The following is a 26,612-nucleotide window of genomic DNA, read 5'->3' as shown; positions in this document are numbered from 1 at the left end:
CTACAATAAAACAAACCACAGGTAGTTAACACTATTTCAGATGTAGGATGAAAAGCATGACATTACAAGGTATTTTTTATTTTAAATTTTATAGCTATTGAATCTTGATTGTTTCAACTGAAATTTCTTTGGTTTACAGCACTCAGGGCTATATATGTGACCATCATTTAATATCCAGTCAAGAACTGTGTTTCAATATGAGCATAAGACAAAGATGTTTTTCTGCAACTTATATAAGATAAGTAGCTATGTGATATATCAGGTCTACCTTCATGAAACTCAAAACCAGGATGAATACATACATACATCTGGCCATTCCTAAAACATTCAGCTCAAAGGCCCATCCTCCTCCACAAAGCATTTCTGTGAAAACTCTCAACTCTTGTACCATTTGTGTTACTCGGACACTATATATCTTCAAAGAGACCATAAGCCCTTAATTAAGCAGCATTTTTTTCTTTAGTATAATCCTTGGCATATGGTGGATTGCTATAAATGATAATCAACTTATAAATAACTAGAAAAAAGGGAAGATAAAATACATATTTCTTAGTAGAGAGTGGAAAACTATGTTCATACACATATACTTAATCTACTCCTACATAAACTACAGATTTGTAAATTCGAGACATTAATTTCCTATTTTACAATCATAAGACCAAACCATGGACTTATCTAGTCTCACTGTACTTATCTCCAAATCAGAACTATAAAAGGAATAATCATATAGCTTAGTATTATCCCTAAAAAAGTTAGATCATTCATTAAGCATCATTTAGGAAAAATGACACCAAAAACAAACAAGACAATGACTCTTAACTCCCTATATTCCTTAGAGAAAATATACTTAAGTACAGACTTATTAGGACTAAACTCATACATAAAAAAAGGAATAGCTGATAAATTTACAATTTCTGTTTAATGAAAATATAAACAGGTTTAAAAGACAAACTAGAAGACAATACTGACAATGCTACTATGAAAAATGTATTTGTAAGCCACAGAATATGAAATAATGCAACATACAATGGTACTTCAGCTGATGAATTTAATTTGTTCCATGATTTTAGAAAACATGGCCATGTTTGTGTCTGTGAGGGAAATATGGCTGTGGTCGTGTCTGTTACCAACATATAGTTGGTATATAGCAAATAGAAACAAAATTTATCACACTGTATATGATCTTCTATCCTGGTTCAGTACACAGAATCTCTAAAGCCCTTAGAACTTCCTGAATAATGCATATGGCTTTTGTTATTCCTAAGAAGCCTCATTCAATCCTACCTGAGATTACCCTAATGAAGTAATTTAAGGTGAGGAACTTTACCTCAGAATGAGGCATGTCATCAGAAAGACCAAGTGAGTACAGGGTTAGAACTTTCTCGTCTTACCCAGGACACTCAGGAAGGTAGGGAGTAGGGATTAAGTTCTATACAACTTTTTAAACAAGGAGATTTGACAAGTTGCAGGTTGATAAATGAATGCATACAAGGGCCAGAAGGGCTGCCCATCCAACTTCACAGGAACCGGGACTACTACTTCTGGACTTGCCCTACATGCCTCTACATTTGGCTATGCATCTATATCTATCTTTTATAATAAACAAACAGATTATTTCCCTGAGTGCTTTGAGTATTTCTAGCAAGTCATTATTGGAACCCTGAATGGATAGCCTACCAGTCCAGACTGAAAATTGGCACATAAGTGGGGAGAAGTTTCATGGCACTTATAAAACTAGTGCTAGTCTCACTGTTGGAATGTCCACTTTACAAGCTTTAATTTTGTGACTTGAACAATTACTTCTAAGATGACAATATGTAATCCATTAACTAGTGATTTCCTACTGTTTATTTTTTTCTGTAAATCTGTATAACTTGTACCCTTTCTCTGCTTTTTTTTTTTCCTCCTTAATTAAAAAAAATTAAAAAAAACTAGTGCTAATTTCAGGTCGTGTCAAGGTCAAATTCAATTTAGGATATACAACTGGTATCTGAAAATTATTAGTATGGGAGAAATGTCACACATCTGGTACCACAAGGTATTCTGTGTAAAGTTTAAAAACATTTTTTTTCAGAAGGTTTTATATACAGACAAAATTCCAAAGTAAAAATGGACAAAGTCATCAAACACTTAAGTAAAAGAGCATATGAAAAGATCCTTCACCTTAGTACTAATCAGGATAAACCAAAGCAAAACATCTACTACTCAGACTTTTTATATTATGGAAAATTTGAAAAGACTGACTTCAAATGTTAACAGAACAGTGGAGAAGTAAGCACACTCATATCTTACTAGAATACATACTAATATGGAGGTATTTATCAATGTGTATCAGTGGGCTGAATAAACTCAATTGTGCTAATTTGATTGACTTGAAAGTGACACAGGGAATTAGTAAAGCATATTTCTGTGTACATGTGAGTGGGTCATGAAGGCCTGACCTTAGTGCCTATATTCTGTCCCTTGCCCTTCTCTCTGGCACTGTTCCCTTGCTCTGTTTCCAGGCTGGTATGAATCAAGTGTCTTTGTTCCACCATGTTCTTCTGCCACAATATTTCTGCCTGGACTGAATCCCCTAAAACAGTGAGCCAAATTAAACCCTTCCTCCTTTAAATTGTGGGTGCTAGGAGTTGTGTCTTAGCAATGATAAAGCCAACTAACACAATCAATATTTAAAATATGCATAATATTTGATCTTGCAAGATGCCTTTAAGGAACCTGTATCTCAGAAACTAAACCATGATTTACAAGAATGTAGCATTGTTCATAACAGAGCAAAACTGGATAGAACCTAACTGTCTATCAATAAGATAAAAGGTTACATATCATATATATGCTATTGCTATGGTCTGAATATTTTAATCCTCCCAAAAAGTCAGATATTAAAACTTAATCTCTGATGTGGTAATATTAAGAGGTGGTGCTTTTAAGAGATGATTAGGTATGAGGGCTCATTCGTGAATAGAATGGATATCCTTCTAAAAGAGGAGTTAGGAGGGCTGAGGAATATAACTCAGTGGTAGAGTACCTGCCTGGTAGTAACAGGTCCTGGATTCAATGGCGAGTCATCCCTCTACCTAAATAAAAACAATAAAAGAGGTGCCAGGAGGCTAGTCCCCTGCCTCACAGCAAGAAATGTTACTACAAAACAGACAGCAAGCCATCACCAGGAATCAAATCTGCTAAGAATCAAATCTGATCTTGGATTTCCCAGCCTCCAAAATTATGAATAATAAATTTTTGTTATTTATAAATTACCCAATCAATAACTTATAACAGCTGGAATGAACTAACATAACCAAGTAATCTTAACTGGGTATTAAAAGAATTGTAGCATTTCTAATACAATATTTCTATTACCTAGCTCAGGGAGCTCTCAAAATTGTATCATTGAAAGAAAAAAGAAAATCAAACAAAACAGTTTTCACCTAAATTAACAAGGCTTTGTATCTGCAAATATCAAATTATATATATTTTGTGTGGGAGAAAAAAGGTATGGACATAATCTTATCAATCTGTAAATAATGATTACTTTGGAAAATGAATCTGATAGAAGAATTTTACTTTTTATCTTAAAAAATGCATTAATATTTTATATATCTAAAATTATATTTGTAGCAAATTATAAAAAAATTCAACTTCTGAAGTGCAAAAAAAATTTACGAAATTTAAAGTAAACAGGAGAAAACATTTGCAAGGCATATGAAAAAATCAATTTCCTTAACATGCAAAGTGCTTTTTACAAAACGACATACTTGGGGAGAATAACAGGAAGAGGATTCAAATAAGAATTTCACAGAGAAAAGGATATAATGATAAAACAATCAATAAACTTAAAACATGCTAAATCTCAGAATTTAAAAATCAAAAACTGTAATACAGTAAAGTATAGGAAACATTCTTACAGTTAATATGTTAACTTCTTTTAAAAAAAGTATTACATATATTGAAATTTAAAATTTTAATCCAAAAACTTTACTTCTAAGAATCTGTTCTAGAAATACTAATGTGCATACAGAAAGAAGTAGGTTCAGAGATTTTGTTTCAGCACTGACTAACATACTTACTGACTATAACAGCTAAAACTAGAAAAGTCAATCAAAAGAAAGCAAATAAATAATAACATAATTACTTATGAGGATATTATGAACAACTGCAAGAATTGCTAGCCCCTAAATAGTTCACAAACACTGGATATCAAGCAGCTCAGAAAAAGAATCCCTGAGAGAGGGCAAACAAAAATACTAAGCCTCCAAGAGGCCTAGCTTACTCACTAGGTTTTTTTTAGGCTATGTCAAAGTAAGGTAGAAAGAAGATAGGAAAAGCCCAGCATTCTCCCCAGTACAAAGACAACAAAGAATTCCAAGGTACCAAGAATTCCTCAAAGAAAGTTCCAGAGAGGAGAAAGCAGTACAGAGATGGGCCTCAAAGACCTACAGAGGGGTCCTCTTTGAATATTGCCTGAGTACCGGTTAGCCACTAAGACTGAGAAAATAGGCACTCAAGGGGGTTAGTCCTCACACAGGTGCTGGTCTGAGACCAGAACAGTCTGAAAGCTCTGAAATATTTTCTAACTCATAAAAAATCAAGAAAAGAAAACAAGAAATCAAGTTGAATCAGGAAGGGTATCATCTCACAATTAGGGAAAATTAGTCCTAAATTGAAGACTATCCTGATCTCCCCTAACAAAACATCTCAAATATGAACCAATTTCAAAGTAACTTAAGTGTATCACAGAAGACAGTTCAATGATATTTATAAGTATACAAAAATATCTGACATATATCCACTAAGATATGACCGGGCATGCAAAGCAGCAGAAAAATTGCCAGACATACAAAGAGATTAACAACCCCAATCAATCAGAACCAACTTAGAAACGACATAATACAAGTAATTATTTGTTACTAAATTTCAAAAATTCAACAAGCTAGGAGATAAAAAGACATGTTAAGGAGAAGGAAAACATATCCAGCTTCTAGAGTGAAAATTATACTTGTAGAATGGGATTCACAACACATTTAAATACTATAATAGAAATATTAGTGAAACTTAAGACAGAACAGTAAAAACTTTCCAATAAATAGAAAAAAAATTCTAGGGCTGAGGATTTAGCTCAGTGGCTTAAGTGCTTGCCTGGTAAGCACAAGATCATAAATTTGACACCTGGTACCAAAAAAAACAAGTAGAAAAAATTCGGAAGAATAAAAATACTGAAGGCCAGAGTGCTGTAAATCAATCTGCAAAAATCTAATATAATTGTTATTGAATACTCATAGGAGAGACAAATAGTATATGAAGAAATAAAGATAAGATTTTTCAAATTTGATGCAAAGGGTACATACTCAGAACCAAGAAGCTCAATGAACTCAAGCATATGAAACATAAAACCACACCAAGTTAATCACACTTAAATTGCTTGAAATCAGAGATAATGAAAAAGAAAACAACCAGACAGGAAATGCACAACATATCAACCGGCCAGAGCTAAGAATGACAGCAGCTTTCTTACTGGAAACAACACAAGCTAGAAGATAAAGAACATCTTTAACATATTGAAAGAAAAAGTTTTCTCACCCTGCCATTTTATACTACATGACAATTTCTTCCAAAAACAATGACAAAATTTTGTCAAAGTTATCCCTGGGAAATGTCTAAAATTCTAAACTCACTTAAAAGACATTTTGCCATGATTTAAGGGGAAAAAAAGTTTAAAAAAAAAAAAAAACCTACATCAATACCAAAGGAAACTAATTATTATAAAAATATTTTGGTTCTAAAATAACATAATAAGTATTATGACACCACAGATTGAACAAAAATTCAAAGTCTATGGTAGAATGCCTTTTAAAAAAATTAGTTTGGGCTGAGGATCCTGTTCAGTGGCAAAGCACTTGCCTATCAAGTGTAAGCCCAGATACAATCCTCAGTACAACAAAGACAACAAAACAGTCTGCGACTCCTTGAGTTTTTTTGTTTTTATTTTTGTTTTTATTTTTGAGAAAGGCTCACATTCTGTAGACCAGCATAACCTTAAACTTGTAACCCTCTGGCCTGGTTCTTTACTGATTTCTGAGGTACAAAAATTCCTAGGAACTATATGCATGATTATACACAGCTATAATAAAATAAATGCACTCACAGTATACAACAGTTATGTCTTAATCAGGATGCAAAAATACAAAATATTTTTATTGTAGGATGCTTTACAAATACTTTACTCAAAACAAAAAAGTAAAATCAAAAACAAAAAACCCAAATACTTTAGCTACTCTTTTTACATAAACAGGATTGCTGGATTTTTTTTTTTTTTTTTTTAATTAAAAACCCCTACATTAGGGTCAGGCACTTAGCTCAATGACATAAGTGCCTGCTTGGCAAGTACAAGGTCGTGAGTTCAATCCCTGGTACAAAAAAAAAAAAAAAAAAAAAAAAAAACCCTACATTTATTAGCCTCCAATAAAAATGTAAGGATAGTCAAAACAATATGATCAAACATTTTACAAATACTCCCAGGGTAAACCACTTAATCAGTTGCCTTTTTTACATATTATCAAAATTGCCATTGCCTCATTTCAATGCTCTTAACTAACTAATCATTTCTAATTGGAGATACTGTAGGAGAGTAATATTATCTACTTCTAACATGATCTGACCCAGTTTGCTTGACTTTTAGAATGAATTTCTTTTGCATCATCTAATACAAGGCTCATGTACTTGTCAAAACTAGTAAAACAGTCCTCCATTCACATATTCACTTGTTTATACAGCCACATATGAATCCAGGATCTATTCTACAAGTATCAGATGATGAGGCTGATGGGCTGCACCACAACCCTCTGCACTTTCTGGCCCTGGCCCCTGTACACCATGGTGGAATCTGACAAAGACCACACCAACCACCATGCTAACCTGAGTCCTGGATATTTTAAGATTAATGATTTGTAATGTTTATCTACTTAAAAACATATTTTGCAAAGCAGTTGGTATAATGAGGTTAAGAGTTAATTCAGCTCACTTGATAAGGCAAAGAAATCTTTAGTTCTTTTTTCAAGTTTATTAGGTCTTAATGTCAATTTAGTTACAAAAAATTTGAAGCAATTTTTAAAACTTAAAACATTAAGCTAGGTGTGGTGGCACATACCTGTAATCCCAGCACTTGGGAGGCTGAGGCAGGAGGATTGCTGCAAGTTGGAGGACAGCCTGGGCTACATAGTGAGTTCAGGAGCAGTCTAAACTATATAGCAAGACTTTGTCTCTACACCTCCTCCCAAAAAACTTAATTAAAACATTAATGATACACATATAATAAATCTAAAGGTAAGTAACAGTGCTTATAAATTAAAAAAAGGAAACATTTACTAACATCTTACCTTCTGGTGTTGGCTTATCCTGAGGAAGATCTGGCATATTTTCATCCAAAAGGTCTGCCAAGGATTGAGAATTTGCCAACAGCTTCTGATAAGACATAGCAAATTCTTCATATTGTTTATGTCTATCTTCACTTAGTTCCCCTTTAGAATGTAGAATACGCCTGTAAATAAACAATGAAATAACCTGATAAACTTATTAAGACATGTTTATTTATTGCTACATGGGAAATGTTTTGTAAATTCTGATCTTACACAAATTCAGCACAATCTTTCTGCTTACTTTTATTAATTTTCAAGATATATTTGAAAACTAAAATACAATCATTATCACTTAAGCAACTAAAGATTATGTCTTCAGAAATGTAACATTTAACAATATTATTACCTAATAATGAGGTTTATTATTATTTTGTTCCTGTTATACTGTCCTCTAGTTAACACAGTTAACTAAGAAATATTTAATGCACAAATTAGTATCTAAAAGCAACAGATTTTAGAATCTGATACAGAAATACTGACTAATATAATTAAAATAATTTAAATAAATTTAAAGTAATTGTTATGCCATATTTTCCTCACACATACAGAGAACCAAAACAATTAATACATCTACATAAGTCAGTTTTCAAAAATAATGTTTGTGAATGGATTAAAAAACAGGCTGAGTTATCCTTAAACTCAATATTTGAATCAAGATTATCTTTTGAAAAAGTCCACATCTCCCACATAGCCAATTCTCAATTTACAGTCTGTTTCACAAATAATACCTGAGAAACCCACTTACTTAATTCTATGCAACATGGAGGAGGGTAGAGGAAACAACCTCACTTCTGCATTACAAGAGCATACCAATAGGTTTCTAGTAGTTTTGCATTTTACAAATGCAAAACTACTAGAAAATGCCAAAATGTATGAAGTCAAAATTCCTACAGGATTAGTATAAATGATTGAAACCTTTTTTAAAAATTTTTTTCTCTTGTCTTTTTGAGACAGTGTCTCTCTATGCAGTTCAGGCTGGCCCTGAGCTCACTTTGTAGCCTAAGCTAGTTTTCAATTTACAGTGATCCTCCTGCCTCAGCTTTCCAAGTGTTGGGGTTACAGGTGTGTGTCACCACACCTAGCAAATGACTGAGATTTACACAGTAGGATCTAATTCATTCTGTACTACAAACTGGTGTGGTTGTACAATAATGGAAACTTATAAACCATAATATGAATAGAGGTTTCAAAAAAATTATACACTAAGTCACTTTCAAAAATAATATGCTTTTTAAAAAAAACTGAAGGAAATTAGTGGGTTGGTTTGTTTTTGGACATGCCATCATCTTAAAAGTTATGGAAAACAAAGGGAAAAAATCATGCCTATACTCCCTGCTTATTTGGAATGATTTCCAAACTTTTCTTCCTTATCCTATCCCCACCCACAAAAACTTCTGTTTAAATGTTGTAGCAATCAAATAACATTTCTTATTTCACGAGTATTGGTTTTCATTATAAACACATCAGTGCATGGACTTACTTAACTCCAGTCACTCCTTTTCAAATCTGGCTTAATTAGAAATTTTCATTCATCTACTTATGATATCAGTATATATTGGACATTTAACAACAGATTAATAAAACAGTAATACAGTTTAAACATAATAATCTAGGCTAAGAGTTTCTCTAAACACTGAAATCACTATCAACAGGTTTGGCTCCCTCTTCAAACATTTATTCCACATTCATAAGAAAAGACAAAATTGCATTCAGCAGGCATACAAAAGCAGTTTTAAAATTAGAACAAAAACTTAAAAGCACTACAAAATATTCACACCTATGAAAGAAACCACCAATATTATAAATGTGTTTGTCATAACTTATAATTGTAAGTTCTAATAAAGTCATTTTGAAGTTTTAAGAAAAAATCCAAATCACATATGGCAGTATGTACCTTTAATTCCAGCACTCTAGGAAGATGAGAGAGAGACAAGATTCCAAGTTTTGAGTTCAATCTTGTAAGATTTTGTCTTATAAGATTTTTAAAAAATTCTCCACACAAAGGCCCTGGGTTCAATCCTTAGTACTACTACCAAAACACATGCACACAACCACACACACACACACACACACACACACACACACACACAACCTATTAAAATTAAACAATATAAATACATAATGTTCAAAACTAAACTACTAAATGTTTGCATTGCCAGGCATGGTGGCACATGCCTGTAATCCCAGCAACTTGGGAGGCTAAGGCAGGAGGATTATTCGAGTTTCAAGTTTGAGACTAGCCTGTGCTACAAAGTAAGTTCATGGTCAGCCCGAACTGCATTGTGAGATCCTGTCTCAAACAAAAAAATAAAATAAAATGTTTGCATTATATTATAGGGAAAAACATTACTTCATTATCAGGCAAACTAGAGGAGCTAATGATTCTAAGAGATTGCAAAGTCTTTAATAACAAGGTACGATACTATTTCATTACTTCAAAACAAATTATAAAACATCTGAGTTAAAATAATCTGGTGATTCATTTCTCTAGATTTTGACATTCTGGTCATCTGAAGAGCCAATCCATTAAAAAAGAAAATACCAAGAATTGCTGATATATAAACAATAGCAAGATGATGACTTTTATCACAACAGGAAATTAACAGTCCTACTCCACTATCAACCTTACGTTCAAATATTTGTCTGGGACTTTGCACTGTTAGTTAAAAGTCATTTGCTTCATTGATGGTTCCCTGTGTCAGAGTTCCCATTCCTCTCCAGTCCTGCAAAAGCTTTCAACTTCAGACATATTCTGCCTTACCCCAAATCTCAAATCATGATCAAATTCTTTAATAGCAGTAAATTACCTAACTAGTGAACAAGTACCTCAGTTATTCAATGAGAACAGTTCTCAGGGAAAAAGTTTAGATCTTGGTTGTTTTGTTTCCTAACCACTTCTTACCTTGAGCACTGGGTAAGTAGGTCAGAATATCAATGAATAGAATCAAAAGTTCCATTACAAACAGAATTTATATAATCGCATCTTATCCTTGGCCATTTATTTAATACATATTTACTAAACACCTGACTAAATTCCCATGTGTGGTAAGACTATATTCTGATATAACAGAGAAATAACTATCAAAAGTACCTGAATATTCAAAATCCCTAGAATCACATAAAAATTCTAATAAAAACATTTACGTGTATCTACTCTATGTCAGTTTTTTAACTTTATGAAGCTCACAGGAAAAAGTTTTCTGCTTGATTAATGTCTTAGAAAACTTCTGTGAAGGGGCTGGGGATGTATAGCTCAATGAGAGAGTACTTGCTTAGCTAGCATATACAAGGCTTACCAAGCATTGCCAAAAGGAAAAAAAAACAAAAAACAAATGGCTCTCTGAGGGAACTAAATATTACATGGCACATCTGACCAATGAGTACTTTTTCATATTAATATTATATAAAAAAAAAAAAGCCTCTACTTTCTTTCCCAGTGCAGGATACTGAACCCAGAGCCTTGAGTTTACCCATGATTAGCAAGTGCTCTACCACTGAGCTACACCCCTAGACCTTACCAAAATTTCTTACATGAATTCCACAGAATTTTATATAAGCAAAATCAAGCTAAAAATAATTCATCATATATCAATAACTGTCTTTTAAGAAACCTCCATTATATAAAGTTGAACTGAAATCATTCTTTTAAAAATGTCACAAATCAGGTAAGGAAACCCTTTGTGTAAAAGTGCCAAAGAGTCAATATTTTAGGTTATACAAACCATAAGGTCTTTGTTGAAACTATTCAATCCTGTTATATAATATGTAAGAGCAGCCACAGACAATATGTAAGTAAATGAATATGAATACATATTAATAAAACTTTATTTATGGGCACTCAAATTTAAATTTTATATCATTTTCATATTTCACAATATATATTCTTTTTATTTTTTCCAATCATATATAAAGGTAAAAACCATTCTTAGATCATAAGCTGTATAAAACCTAGTCACAGACATAAACATCTGATAAGGCCATGGCTTATCAATCCTGCATCATGACTGGAGTTAACCAAGTCAGCATCAATGTTACATGTATTTACAAACCAATTCGTTCCCTCTCATAAAAATGCACAATACAGAGGTACTGTTACTCTTTAGATGTAAAAAGTAAGCCATAAAAACAAAATCAATTCAGTAGTATTCATTAGAGTAAAAATCTGTGAAAAATAGACTTCCTTTACCCAACAGATACAATATGACCATATGGAAGCATCCACAAGATACATCAATCCTCAATTTATGAAGTGCTTCTTATATTACTTAAAACAGTGACACTAACAGAAAACATGAAGTAAAATTATTGAATCAAGTACTATATCTCAAATATCCTTAAAGGACAGTGAAGTAATATTTTAATAGTACTTAAATATTATCAATTGATAACCTACTTATAAGGTCAGATATAACTCCACTTAGCTGGAAAGTGAGACTAAACACATTACTTAATTTTAAGCCAACATATTTTTAAGTTTCAACATCAGCCAACTAATGGCGCACAAATCTGTATTAATAAAAAAGGGCTGGGGGATTTAGCCCAGTGGTAAAAGTGCCTGCCTAGCAAGCATCAGGTTGTGTGTACAATCCCTGGCACCAAAAAAAAAAAAAACCACAACTGAAAAGAAACTTGCAAGCCTGACAGAGTAGGTGTGCACCTGTGATTCCAGTCACTGGGGGCACTAAGGATAGCAGGTTCCAGGCCAGCCTGAGCAACTTAGCAAGACACTTTCAACATGAAAAATATGAAAGACTAGGGATGCAGCTCATTGGTAGCACATTTGACAACCCATGTTTTATCCCCGGTATCACAAAATAAAAAGGATTGGGTATGTAGGACAGTGATCCCTGGATTCGACACCAGTATTGCCAGGGTGGGATGGTGTTAACAATTCCCAAGAGAAAAAGTCTGCATTATATTCACTTTTTAAACTAAACTTTAACATCAAATCTCTTGATAATATAGAAAAGAACAGTTGGAGGACTCAATATGACTCATTCAATCACTTTCTTCATTTATTCATTACATTGTCTTAGGAAAGCACCAGAGATTTTACTTCTCTGTATTTAGGATTGGCCAAATAAATTTTTAACTACAGACTTTAACACATATAGAACAAGACTTCACAAAATAAAAATGGCACTGTCTCCCAAGTTACATTAAAATGGCTAAGAATATTTATAATTTTTAGACTGAAAATAAGTATATTTGATTTTCTTAAGGATAGAATAAAGGCTTAAAGACATTTAACTGCCTATGAGCTTTGTGTATCAGTTAGCTTGGTAGGTAAGCATTATTATACTTAAGAGAAACCTTACTGGGAAAAACTGAAGACATAATTTAGTCCCACAAAAACACACACTGGATAATTACTGGGAAAGAAAAACATTTAGAAACTGGTCATTTTAGTGGTATAACACTGTAATGTATCCTTTTGGAAAAAAGGAGACTAACATTAATTCATGCAAGGATTCTGCTATTCTTCAATCTTTTTTGCTCAGTTATCCCCATCTGCACAACAGAAGCTGTGTGGATTGAAGGTATCTAGTGCATGAGTGATTTAGTAAGCTTATGGCAACTGATTTTGACTGTGAATAAGATTCTCACAGTCCCCAAATGAGTACATCTGTAAGTAGACAAAGTCTCCTACAATAAATGACTTCAATGATAAGATCTGTTTATATTGGTAAGTAACCTTCTCCAATAGCCACAGATTAACAGTTTTGTACCAGAATGCATAAATGAAGCCAAGTATGATGGTGCATGCCTGTCAACCTTAGCACTCTGGAGGCCAAGGCAGGACTGCCTTAAGTTCAAGACAAGCCTGGGCTACATAGTGAATTCAAATTCAGCCTGAACTACACAGCAAGACCCTGTCTCAAAAAAAGTAAGACATCCTTCCCCTCAACCCACCACAAAGGAAAAGCAAACAAACAAACAAACATAACAAAACAAGTTTCTGAAGAATGACCACAAAGCACCAGTAACTTGAGCAGCTATTCAAATATGAAATAATGTATCTAAGACAATTGTCGGGAAATCGTGGAACAAACTAACAACCTGGACTTATTTAGTGGAGGAACAGTCTGCCTGCTAATCTCTAAATTATTGCTATGGGAAGGAAAAGAAGACACATGCCCTATACCAGTACTTCTCCAACAATCTATCATAAAACATTAATTTTTCCTTTCAATCATTACAAGCACTTTCATAAAATACAGTGAAATTAGGGGCCGGGCATCTAGCTCAGTGGCGTAAGTACCTGTCCGGCAAAGCACATCCCTGGTACAAAAAAAAAAAAAAGTGAGATGATCATGGCAATAGAAAGTTACTCTATACTTTTTAAATATTTACTGTCTCTGTATTGGATTTACTGTAAACAGGTAAGCAGTTTACAGATTCTGTTAAGTATCTTTACTCCACTTTTATCAGAAAAAATCTAAATTAAAATCACACATAGAAGATTATATTTCAACTTGATATAACAAAGAATTCATAGCAAATAAGTGTGCCCAACGTTGGAATTGTTCAGAGTCCTGAGGTCTTTTGGGTGGTACTCAGAAGAATAACCTTTTCTGTAAGAAATCTATTAAGTAGATTCCTGAATTAGAAACGTAACTGGAGTAACTTACTGTATATTCTTTCTTCTACAGTTCTGTGAAGCCAAAAATAAACATAAACCCTTAAAGTGGACACTAAAAGTAACCAATTTGTTTTGTTGTTTTTTGTTTTTTTTTGTTTTTTTTTTTTTTTTTTAATCTTTTTGAGACAGGGTTTCACTATGCAGTTGAGGCTGACCTCAAACTCAAAGCAATCCTTCTGCTTCAGTCTCCCAATGCTGGAATTACAGGAATGTACTGCCATGTCTGGCTTCCCTTTTTTAACATACTTATAAAGTCTGAATTGTGATACAGCAAGTTGTAAGTACTGGACAAGAACTATGAAAATGACAAAGCATTATAGAAATAATGAAGAAGCATTAAATACGTGAGAATTAATATTCAAAAGCATAAAACAATTTTTTAAAGATAGGGCATTGCTATGTGTAAAACCTGGTCTTAAAACTTCTGGACTCAGGCCTCCTGAGCAGCTAAAATTTACAGGTATGTACCACCATGCCTGGCATTTTCTTTCTTTTTAAAAGAGTCACTGGTAACACCACTGACTTCTTAAATTCTCACTTGAGTAACTTTAGCCACATCATCTCTGTACCTTCCTTGACTTTGTCTGTCCTACTCATACTATTACTGGCATAACAAAAGTAGTGTCTTCTTTCCTGGTTACATCACTCACATTCCAGTGGTAATTACTGAAACTATGGTAGTCTTTCCCCACTGCACACTTCTGGGAACCAAAAAAGGTCCTCTCTCATACCAATTTGTGGTTAATAGCAATTCCAGATTCTCAATCATACAATTAAACTAGTTAGAAAGCACTCAGTTACATACTACTGTTCATACTCCTTTCTTCACAACCTTAGCCCTTCTCCACATTTACTCTCCACTGATACATACTATACTACATACTATAATTGACTTTTCTGTTATTAATTCCTTCTCCATGGAGATGCTGTAGTTTACAATATTTACTAACAAAGTTGAACCCTAGGCCTAGTTTATTTACCTATTACTATGGGCACAGTACATTATGATTTTAGAATTTTAAATGAATGCCCCCAGGGACATTTCTATAAATATACTTTATGGTCACTCTAACAAATTTTTTCACTGCTAATTGTATGCAGTATCTCAAAATTCTGATCTTAATACCACTAACGACTCATTTTCTTAAAAAAAAAAAAAAAGCAATAGTAACATTAACAACTTAACATACAAAACGATGAAAGCAAACCTGTTAGAGAAAACAGCAAAACACAGAAAAAACATTATCAAGTGACAGAAAATTTTCTCAAGTTTTTGAAATCACAGGAAGAAAAAATACCCACAAAGCAAAATTATCATGAATTGTTAGATTTTTCTTTTAAAATATCAGAAACAAAATCTACTGTAGATTCAAATTTAAACATGAATATTTAGACTATTATACTTGAAATTTTCCTGGAATGTTAAGAAATCACCTGTAAGGAGCCCTTTTCCGTAAGTTCTTTCAGTAGCATGAAGACTTTAAACATTTTTAAGTATGTGCTCCAAAATCCTCAATTCTGAGAAACATTTGAAAATCACCTGTTTTGTCTCTCAGTATTCTGGAGCTCCCTGTGGTCCCTTTTCAGGTGTTTGGTCAAAGACGTAAAGTACTCTTTCAAAAGATTCTGGAAAGGTTGTTGTTTCTCTGGACTGATTATCTCACTAGGAGGAAAACTCAAATTAAACTTCTCAGCAGCACTCTTTACTCTCCTAGGTATAAGTCCAGCGATATCATCTCCACAATGGCGACAGAAACTAATCACCACAGAAACATGAGTGTGGGATTCTCGATCAGCATTAATAATATTTTTAAGCTGTTCATAGATTAAGGAAAGACCTTCCTTGTCAGTGAAAATCCCAACTATTGTCAATTCTGCAATGAAACGCAAATCAGTTCTTAGCTTGGTAATGTTAGGAGTTTTTTCTTCTTTCCTTGCTTCAAAATGTTTTTTCCAGACCTGAAGAAGTGAGGGGGCAAAGTCAGCATAGCGCTGGTGAAAGAGAGAACATAGGTGCACAGCACAGTTCACATCAGAGATTTTTAGTTTGGCTTCCACAATGGAAGCTACAGCCTCTGCAATGTATTTGCTTAAATTTAGGCCATTAAAATCATGAGACAAGGAGTCTCTCTGTTGTTCTGTAATAGTTTTTAGTTTCTTGACAAAAGCAGTATTTTTCTTCAAACTGGAGTCCAAGCGACTAAAGAAATTTTCCTCTGGTCGGTTGTCTGGAGCATTTTGGTTTTTGCTACGAAGTTCCTTTCTTAACTGATGTCTTTCCCAAGCCTCCTGATGAAGCTGAAGAGATTCTTCCTTTTCTCTATGTAAAAAACAAAAACACAAATAAAACAGTGTATATGTTTTTTGAAGCACCACTGATTAATCCTTTAAGATTAATCCTGTTTAAGACTTTAAACTTCAAAGGAAAAAAATCATCCAAGTATCAGCATCTAAGCGGAACTAAAGATATAAAATGTATTTTCATTACTATTTATTTATTTGTCTTTTTGAGGCAGGGTCTCACTACTGGCCTTGAGCTCACTGTGTACCCCTGGCGTCTTCCTACCTCAGCCTCCTAAGTGCTGGGATTATAGGCATGCACCACCATGCCCAGCCATTTTCATTACTTTTGAGAACACTATCAGCCAGGCGTGGGGTATATACCTGTAATACCAGCACTCAGGAGCCTGAGGTAGAAGCATGGTTATGAGTTTGAGCTCAGCCACAGTGAATTGAAAGCTATTCTCTACTATGTAACAAGACCCTACTCTCCCTCCTCCCTCCGACCAAAAAAAAAAAGCACTGTGGAGAAATAGAAAACATATTTTGAACAGTAAGTATTGTAAGAGAATGCATTAAAAATGTTTTTAAATGTTATATTTGTTTTTCCATACTTAGCAGTAACCAAACCTTTCATACAATACTGTACTTGCTAGCCTTTGGCTTGTAATTCAAGTATGATCAAGTAGAAAATTTGGGAACGAATCACATGAGAACTAGCAGAAACCCTTTCATAAAATATGAAAAATCATTAAAAATACACACACTCATTTTTCCACTAAAAGATGGAACAATTTTAAATTGTAAAAATAATAAAATAACTTGGATGGGGTGGGAGGAGGTGACAATCTAATTTTGAGACACAAGCATATTAAATTTAAAATATAAATGTACAAAAAAGTAAATCTGATACAAAAAATTGAGTTAACCTAGTTCTATGATTTTTCCACTGAAAACTAACACTACATTAACAGGCTGCATTTACCACTGGGAACATGAACAGCTGAGTAACTCTTGAAAATTTCCCAGGTATACACAAACACAAGACTGGCAGTAAAATTACATATTAGGAAAACATAGGTAACCCAACTGAAAAGACTTTAAAATATATAATGAAGTTTTTATAGGTAAAATAACATGATGCTTTAAATAATCTAGGGGTTAAAATTGGGTAACTGTTGATGTTGAATATATTAGGTAAAAAGGGATTGGTTCATTTTACCTTTCTATTTTTGCATGTGTTTGAACTTTTCTCAACAGAAAGCTGGATTTTTGTTTGAGCTCTTTTGATAGAAGGAAAAAGGGGGAAAAAGTTACTATGAAACAGAGTATCTTTGGCCAGAGGGTTAAGTCAGCAACACACGCACCTGCCTGGTAAGATGAGGTTGTAAGCTCAATTGATCCCCAGTACCACAAAAAAAAAAAAAAAAAAGTCTAAGATAGGGTACAGAACTTAAGAGCACAATAGTTTCAGAAAAAGAAAGGAAATATGTCATATTCCTTGCTATATTCTCATTTCCTTTAGGGGGACGGGATTTAGCTCAGCAGCGTAAGTGCCTACCTGACAACCACAAAGTTGCGAGTTCCGATATTTGGCAGGGGATTTAGCTCAATGGTATAAGGGCAAGAAAGAAAGAGTATCTTTATGAACGACAAATTTTTTTAAAGATAAAGTTAACAAGCAAAAAGCTCTTAAGAATCACGGCAATCGATCGCCGGCACCAAAAAAAAAAAAAAAAAAAAAAGAATCATGGCAATCTATATTCCAAGATTGGCCACTACTACTATCTGTGGGACCTAAGGTTCTATTCGAAAGGCAGATGAAAATACAGTGTTATAATACCATAAAAGAGTTTTAAAAAACAAAAACAATCCAGATTATATCTCATAAACTATGAAGAGTTTTACTACTATTTACATTAATAAAGCATTTAGCATTAGTTTAGTCACTGAAACCTACAAAACAAGTTTAGATACTCTCAGATGTCCAGGAGCTACACACAGGAAATTTTATCATTCCCATACCAATTATTCCAATTTTCCCATTCCTTTACATCAATAAATTTTCTTACTTCAACTGAGCAGCTTCTTCTTCTTGCTGACGTTTCGCCTGCTCTTCTTGCTTTTTTCTCTCTTCCTCTTCATGCTTCTTTTTTTCTTCTTCTTTTTTCTTTAATTCTTCCTCTGCCTTTACCTTTTCTTCTTCTTTTTTTTTGCGTTCCTTGTCTTCCTTTTTCCTCTTATCTTCTTCCAGTTTCTTCTTTTTGTCTTCAGGGACCTTACTGACCTCTTTCTTGGCAGTGATTTTGAGATCGTCTTTTGGCTTTTCCTTGCTGCTCACTGGCCGCTTTTCACTGCAGTCTTTCTCCTTGTTGTTTAGCAAAGATTCTTTTTCTTCCATACTTGCTGACTTTTTACGCTCAGCTGGCATTATGTGACCCAGAACAATCTATAAAAAGAAGAAAGTACTGTAAATATAGTGACTTTTATTTAGTAATGTGATGCTTAAAACCCAATAACTTAGTAATTGTGAGCTTAAGTAAATAGCAATGATAGAAAATGTATTAGTAGAATATGTCACACTCCATATTCTATCATTACTGGTTATGCCTATTTTTAAGTACTACTTTTTGTTAAGTAAAAACTCAGCATAAAAGTACAAGGAACTTCCATGTACCCAGATTCAACACTGTCAACTTCTAAACATAAAATTTAATTGTAAATACTTTATTATAAATCTGAGAACATTTTTTTTTTGTACTGGGGATTGGCCTCAAGAACTTACGCTTACCAAGCAGGTGCTTACATCACTGAGCTAAATCCCCGGCCCTCTGAGAACATTTTGAGTCTTTTTGAACCTCATCATTTCATAACTGTTAAGAGTGACCAGTTCATTACTTCATACAATATTCTATAGAAAGAAGTGCTCAAGCCAGACAAGGGAAACAAATAATGTTCTTGCCTCTCACAAACCAATAAACAAAACAGAGACTAGAAGATTAGCAAATTTTATCTCATTGCTTTTTTTTAATTTTTTGGTACTAGGAATCACATTCAAGACCATTTACTTGCCAGGCAGGCACTGTGTCACTGGGCTGTACCCACTTACTGCTGAGCCTACCTTACTGCTCAACGTTCTTAGATAATAACATCTCAAATTAGACCAGATCTACAATTCATTAGTATTAGCCAATATTAATAAACATAGTGATTATAATATCTGTATAATCTGATCTGTATCTGTCAGCAGAGTAGCCAGCAACCTAGAGTTTCTAAACCTCAGCTCGACAGGTAATTTAAACAAGATAATAGTTTTCTTTCTCTCTCTCTCTCTCTCCCTCTCAGTCCTGGGTATCAAACCCAGAGCCTCAGGAATGCTATGAAAGCACACTACAACTGAGCTACATCCCACCTACCTCCATAAAATAATTATTCCTTTTGGGAGTTAAGAAAGCTATCTTATGCACTTAAAGAAGTTTAACACATAACTGCTTTTTAGGTAGTAGATGTTAAGTAGTATATCCCTACACTTGACAGGCAAATACAAACTACACATATTGCCAAACATCTCGGGGGGAAAAAATCACCATCAGGTCAAAACGTAATTAACCTAAGTTAAATAAAATTTGAAATTCAGTTCTTCAATCACCACCCATATTTTAATTTATCAATTCTACATGTGATTAATGGCTACTGTACAGGACAATACAAAACATTTCTAACACCATAGTAACTTCTAATGGACGACATCAGTGTATAATAAAGGTCCTATAGTTAACTAGACATAACAAATGGTGAAACCAAAATTGTGTTTCCCAACAAAATTCAGGATTTTTCTTTGCTGAAAATGTACTTCTCCATTCATACTTCATTTTCTAATGTAACTTCTTGTACAGATAATCTTCATGTTTTAACTAAGTTACCTGAAGACTGTACATAAGAAAATCAAACTTCTACTGCAAAAGCATAAAATTCCTCAAACTTCTACAAGCTAAAGATACACAAAATATTCTTAAAGATTTTCAAACACAGGTTTTAAACTACACCAATAAAAACTTAACAACCAAAATATTTATATAAATATTTCATAAGTATGTAAGAATTTAGCAAAAAAAAAAAAAAGTGTCATCGAGAGACAACCTAGGCTACTTATATTTTTGCAGTCTGTATTTTCGCTCTTCCCTTTTTCTTCCTCCTCTACTTATTCACCCTTGTTGCCATGTTCTATGTAATTATGTATTGTGACAGTCAAAGGCTTTAGTTAACCGGATTGGCGGAACTCCAAACAAATAATGGTTATTACTCTTACTTAAACAATCACTGCTAAAATATGAAAAACTATGCATGCCTGTAATCCCAGTACTCATGAGGATGACTGTGAGTTTGAGGCCAACCTGAGTTACAAAGTAGTACACAGCTAGCACTCACTTTGCATAGTGAAACCCTGTCTCAAAAAGACCAACAAAAAAACTTGTGAGTGAAGACCAGGTTAACATTATATTATCTGGCAGTATGATTAGTAATCCTTATACATCTTTAATTAAATACCTATCTTTAATGTAAAAATATATCCTAAAAATAAGCAAAAATTTTTATAGTATTAATAGCTACTCACCAAACTAAACATTTTATGTACATTGTATCATTTAATACTAAAATTTTTATGAGGTAGATATTGTTTCCCCTATTTTATAAGTGAGTAAGCTAAAACTTGACCAAGTAACTTGACCAAGCCTCCACTGCTGGTAAGAGGTGGAATGTGGACCAATGTCTTAACAAAAATTAAGAACCAGGAGAGTACCAAATTATGAGACGAAAACTTGGTAGTAGACATTGACTATGACAAATCATAGGAATGTTAATTTAAAAACTATGAAGAGTCCCTAATAATGGTCAAGCAACATTTACTTTTAACTTTTTGGCAGACCTAACCAACAAGTATGGAGACAATACAATGTTCAAGGTAATAACAATCTTATGCAGGAATATTAGTCATGTGCAAAAAAATAATATTTAGGGGCTGGGGATTTAGCTCAGCGGCATAAGCGCCTGCCTTGCAAGCAGACAGCCGTGAGTTCAATCCCCGGTACCGATAAAAAGGAAAAAGGCACAAAAAAAAAATATATATATATATATATTTAAGAAATATATATATATATTTATACATAATTTGTAATTTCTGATGTGAATTATTAACAAGTAGCAAAGTTAGTATTTCAGGGATATAACTATAGTTTCAGACAATAAGAATAATAATGCTTCATTTACTAAGATAAAATTAAATCTCAAATTCTTTAAAATTTTAAGCAATTTATGTGACATTCATAAAAGATCATAATTTATTAACACAATGAAATCCCAAGTTTTCATGACTCCAGAATATTCATTTGTTCAATAAATCTTAAATAGCTACTACATGAATAAAGTGTAGAAGTCAAGTGCAAATGAAAACAAAACCTGCTCTACAGTTTAACAAATCTGTAAGATTTGGTATTGGTATCTTCTTTGAATCATTTAATCCTTATACAAGCACCCATCCAAAGAACACTTGGAACTACATTTCAATGAACAAAAATGTGACAGAAATCTAAAGGTTCCTGCAGCAGCAGTAACAAGTTGTTGAAATACTTGAAATAATATGCATGGGCTTTAAAGTCAGACTTTCAATTAGCACCCCAACTCTGCAACCTGCTATCTATGAAAACTGAGCAACTTAAATTTTCTATTTATTTTAGCTTATTCAGCGATAAAATGGAGATACTACTACCTGTGTTAGAGTTACAATAGCATGGAGAGAAGTATGGGGTAAATTGTTCATTCTCATTTACGAAGAACTCTGAAAAGTCCATCATAAAGTGCGGGACTTTCAAAATTAGAAGGTCTACTACTGGACTTTATTCTGATTGTCAATTTTTACACTGAGGCAGTAGCAGCAGTACAATTACAGTTAATTTAGTGACTCCCAATTGCTCTTTTCCTGACTCTAGGATTCAAAAAACCAAAATATATGACAAAGATTCAGATCAATGAACATGTGCAATACATGAATTAAACAAACTGAGCAATCATATTTAATAAAATGCTAAAATTCTTATTTTAGTAAATGCAAGCTTTACTCAACATCCTATATTTCATCTTAAGAGTTTCCAAGTTTTTCATGTAAAGTCACAAGTTTAGAGATATTATTCATCTTTAAATAAGACAAAAATTAGTTATCTTTTAAATGAAGTAATTTTTCAAAAGTATTTTACTGAATTTAATTGTATCCAGACAGCCTTTAACAGGAAACCATGAGCCCGGTATACAGCTCAGCGGCACAGCACCTATCTGGTAAGCGCAAGGTCCTGAGTTCGATTCCCAGTACCAAAATAAATAAATAAAAACTATTTAAAAAACTGTTGTAACTCCCAAAACAGTGTCCTGGCACTTGAACCATATATTTTGTTTTCCAAATATATTCTGAACTTTCAAAGGAAACTTAAACTACTTACTATAGTAAGACATATCAATTGAGTAAGGAGGTGAGGACAGACAAAAGGGAATGTTTCCCTTTTAGAGATACTACTTTGAAAACTACCATATGGATATGTATGAAATCACAATTAGACTGCTCTGAAAATACTGCTGAGTGAAAGAATGCTTTTTACCCTTCCATTCTGTGTTACTCAAACTGTTCTAGGGGCAGAACAGGACACTAGCATCTCCCAGTCTTTGTCTTTATACTTTAAAAAGTTCTTTGGTACGAAGAACATAATCAAATCTTTTTAAATTTCACCATAGTTCAAAAATGACTTTTTGGATGATTTGCACGATTTTTATGAACACCTTAAAAACTATGAAAATGAGAACAATCAATGAAATTTTACTTCTGTTTGCTGCATTACTAAGTTCCTGGAAAGTAAGAGCTGGTGGTCCAGTCAGTCACTCCAGGGTGTACGCCTAACCCTGGCTTTGCCAACCTGGAGACCAACTATCTTGGGACTACCTTAGTTCAACAGCAGTAGCAACAGTCTTGTAGCCTCTGCTGAAGGCGAAATGAGGAATCGAGTAGGCTAAGTGATTAAAAGGAAGCAAACAGCCTGTGTCCACCGCCCCCAATTTTACCCAAACGCCCTTCCCCAAACACACCTCCCCCCAATTACTGCTCTGGCTCACGTTTCAACACCTAACACGCTTCCCCGCCACAACTCTTGCTCCCTCGGAGCATCCAGTCACCTTCGCGGGCTATCCTCGTCCCAGCCCCAGCTTCTCGCCTCACACTCCCTCTCCACCGCGGACGCTCCGGCTCATCTCCCCACTCCACCGCCTCCCACACACGCGCCTCTCCGCTTCCTCCCCTCGCTTCCCTCCCGACTCCCGAAGGGCTTCCCCAACCTCCCCTCGCCCTACTCCACGTCCCCAAACACCTTCCCCCAGCCACAGCAGACTCCCCGAATCCAGCCCCAAGGCCCGGCCCAGCAGACGGGACGGGCACCTCTGCTGCCTCCCATGTCTACCCCTGCGGGGCCGGGGACTCCCGCGTCGGAGAGCGCTTCTCAGAGAGGGTCTGAAGAGAACGACGCCGGACCGTGGTCCTCCGCCGCTCGCCGCCCCCAGAGAACTGGGGTGCGGAGTCGCCTTTTGGGTCCCTCAGGGAGTAAGGGTCCAGGCCGGTGCCCCCCGACCCCGCTTCCTCCCAGTGGCTGGAGCGGAGGGGAAAGAGGCTCCCCGGGACTCACCTCGAGCCTGTTGTCAACATTAGCCCCGGGTTTCCCAGCACCAACTCCAGCGCTCCGGCTCTCCCCTCCCCTCCCCCTACCTATCTCGCAGCTGAGGGCCCGCCTTCCCTCCTCTTCCCCCTCCTCCCTCCGCCCGCCGGCCCTCCGCCCGCCACTCACCAGCGCGGCCGGGATGCGTGTGGGGGCGGGGCGAAGGGACGAAGAAAGGAAGAAGCTGTCCGTGCAACTGCCAGATCGAAAACAGACGAGAGTTCCCCCAGCCGTCCCCTCCGGCATACCGATGTCCTCAACTTAATTCAGAAGTGTAAAATATAGAGAAAAATCTCATATATGTTCTATTTAGTGACTTTCAAATTCCAGGCTCGATGAGACAAGCAAATCTTTCAGTCAGGCAGTAGAGCAGCCACCACCAGCCCCTCCAACCAGGGCCCCAGCAAAGAGGAGGAGTGTCCCAAGGCCCGGAGGTAGAAAGTGGATTGGTCACCAGGAAAGGGAAAGCGCCTGAATTGGAGATGCGCAGGCGCAACTCCTGCGCGGGTTAGGGGAGCGAAAATAAGGCGGAGGCGAGCAAATAGTGGGTAAGGAAGGGCGGTGCGATAGCAGAATTACGGAGTGCCATTTAGGACAAGTTTTAGTCACGTGATCCTTAGAGGCGTTTCCTGGTTTGAACCAAAAGGAAGAGGTCCTTTTAAAAAGGAAAGTTTGGACTAATTCGGGGTAAGGTTGAAAATTTTGGAAACTGGAGAAGCTAAAGTATATAGATGGTGAGAAAAATGGAATTGGTTAGGAATTGGTCTAGATTTAGGAGTTACCCTAAAGACTCCAAAAATTCGGTGGGTAGGAATTCTGGAAGCAGCTTCAAGTGTTTGACATAAGAATAACCCAGAGTGAATGATTTGGGGATGACAATGTGCAATGTATGTACCATTGTTGCCCCAATTGACATGTTTTGATTTTTTTCTTTTTTCTCTTTGAAATGAAATGGATTTGAAAAAAATCATAACTCTGTGGGGAGGAATCAAGGCCTTTCCCATTCAGTTCTTAGAACTAACCCCCATTTCAGCAAGCCAGTTGTGAAAATAATGAAATTACCTGTTTAAAAGCAAGGCTTGTTTCATCATTTCTAAAGAATGTTGACTTTAAAAAATGAGCGTCTTATTTCTCTTCAGTTGAACTTGTGCTTCTGATCAATTCCGAAATTGTGCTGAGATCTGCCAACATGATCTGACTGGATGTTAGTATTGGTCGCTTTTTGCGTGGTCCAAAGCCAAAGGAATAAAGATACAAATTGAGCCGGGCGTGATGGCACACTCCTGTAATCCCAGCACTTGGGAGGCTAAGGCAGGCAGATGGTTGCAAGTTCGATACCAGCCTCAACCGTGTAAGGAGACCTCATCTCTAAAAGACAAAAAAATAAAAAAAGATGCAAACCGATCGGGTAGATCTGGGTCCATCCCTCACCTCCACCCTTCGCTTTCCGGTACTGGGCCAGGAATCCAAGGCCTTTGCACTGAACTAGACCGCCGCCCTTTATATTATTTATTTGGAGGCAGAGTCTTTGCCAAGTTGCCCAGGCTGGTCCTACTTAGAATACCCCCATCTCAGCCCAAAGAATGCTGAGGTAACAGATACGCACTATCACGCTGGATTAGATTCCCTTTTATCCAGCCTTTGCCCCTGTCTCTTTATTGCTTTGTGTATCATTTGTTGTTATTTTGCATATTACTCTCTCAAACTATTGGCACTTACTATATTTAAAAATTTTTTAAACTGCATTAAGTCAATCATCAAACAGTAACAAAAGAACGATTAATGTTGTTCTTCTGTCACATTGATAGATAATTAACAAAGAACTGCTTAAAAACACTGTACAGTATAGATGGTGTACCAGGAATCAAACTCAAGACTTTGTGCTTGCCAGGCCTGGACTTAGACCACTGAACTAAATCCATGGATGCCTTCCATTTTAAATGGGGTGTTTAAAAAATCTTGTGAAGATGGGAATCAAGAGAGAGGAAGAAAGGGCTGGAGGTGGAGCTCACTGGTAGAACACTTACCTAGCCTAAACAAGACACTGGATTTTTCTCCACCATGGAGGTGGGGGAGACTGCAAAAAAGACAATCCAAGTGGTTCAACTAGCAAACAAAAGGCCAATTGGAAGAGGGTGACCTCTGGACAAGAGCTAAAAATTTGAGCATTAACATAAATAGTATAGTACAAGTGTTCCTCTGCTTATGTTCAAATCGCATCCTAAAACTATTGTAAATGAATTTAACCATAAATCAAAACTGATTAACAATAGCACCTAACTTACCAAACTTCCTGGCTCAGCCAGACTGTACACTGAGATGTGTCCAAACTGAGCCCTTGGGCATGTTGTGTTATTTTGTCTTAGTATTAAAATATAAAAGGATACCTAGGCAGGAAAGCACATGATTGTAATTCCAGCACTCGGAAGTCTGAGCCAAAAAGATTGTAAGTTTGAGACCAGCCCAGACTACATATAGAGAATAGAGTTTACCTAAAAAAATAAAAAGTTACTTTGTGTATTAAGAATA

General features: G+C 35.3%; 1 protein-coding gene and 1 pseudogene across 3 annotated transcripts in view; both read right to left on the bottom strand.

Annotated features, from left to right (window-relative positions):
• The window catches only part of Upf2 (UPF2 regulator of nonsense mediated mRNA decay), a 118,717-nt gene extending 94,542 nt beyond the window's left edge, over positions 1–24,175 (bottom strand). For all 3 annotated transcript variants that reach the window (XM_063260146.1, XM_063260147.1, XM_063260148.1), the window contains exons 1-4: positions 24,054–24,175; positions 18,408–18,784; positions 15,596–16,375; positions 7,374–7,534 (exon numbers count right to left, since the gene is read on the bottom strand). In XM_063260146.1, coding sequence (XP_063116216.1) covers positions 7,374–7,534; positions 15,596–16,375; positions 18,408–18,766 — 1,300 coding nt within the window. In that variant the 5' untranslated portion in view covers positions 18,767–18,784; positions 24,054–24,175. The remainder of the gene's footprint in view (positions 1–7,373; positions 7,535–15,595; positions 16,376–18,407; positions 18,785–24,053) is intronic.
• LOC134478547 (small nuclear ribonucleoprotein E-like) lies at positions 10–7,367 on the bottom strand (annotated as a pseudogene).
• Positions 24,176–26,612: the final 2,437 nt, after the last annotated feature.

The sequence above is a fragment of the Cavia porcellus genome, unplaced genomic scaffold (genome assembly GCF_034190915.1).
Source record: "Cavia porcellus strain 051 isolate PalLab524CR breed Dunkin Hartley unplaced genomic scaffold, mCavPor4.1 scaffold_13, whole genome shotgun sequence".
Classification (NCBI taxonomy): Eukaryota; Metazoa; Chordata; class Mammalia; order Rodentia; family Caviidae; genus Cavia; species Cavia porcellus.
The sequence above is the reverse complement of the archived record's forward strand: the minus strand, read 5'-3'. Positions and strand labels throughout refer to the sequence as shown.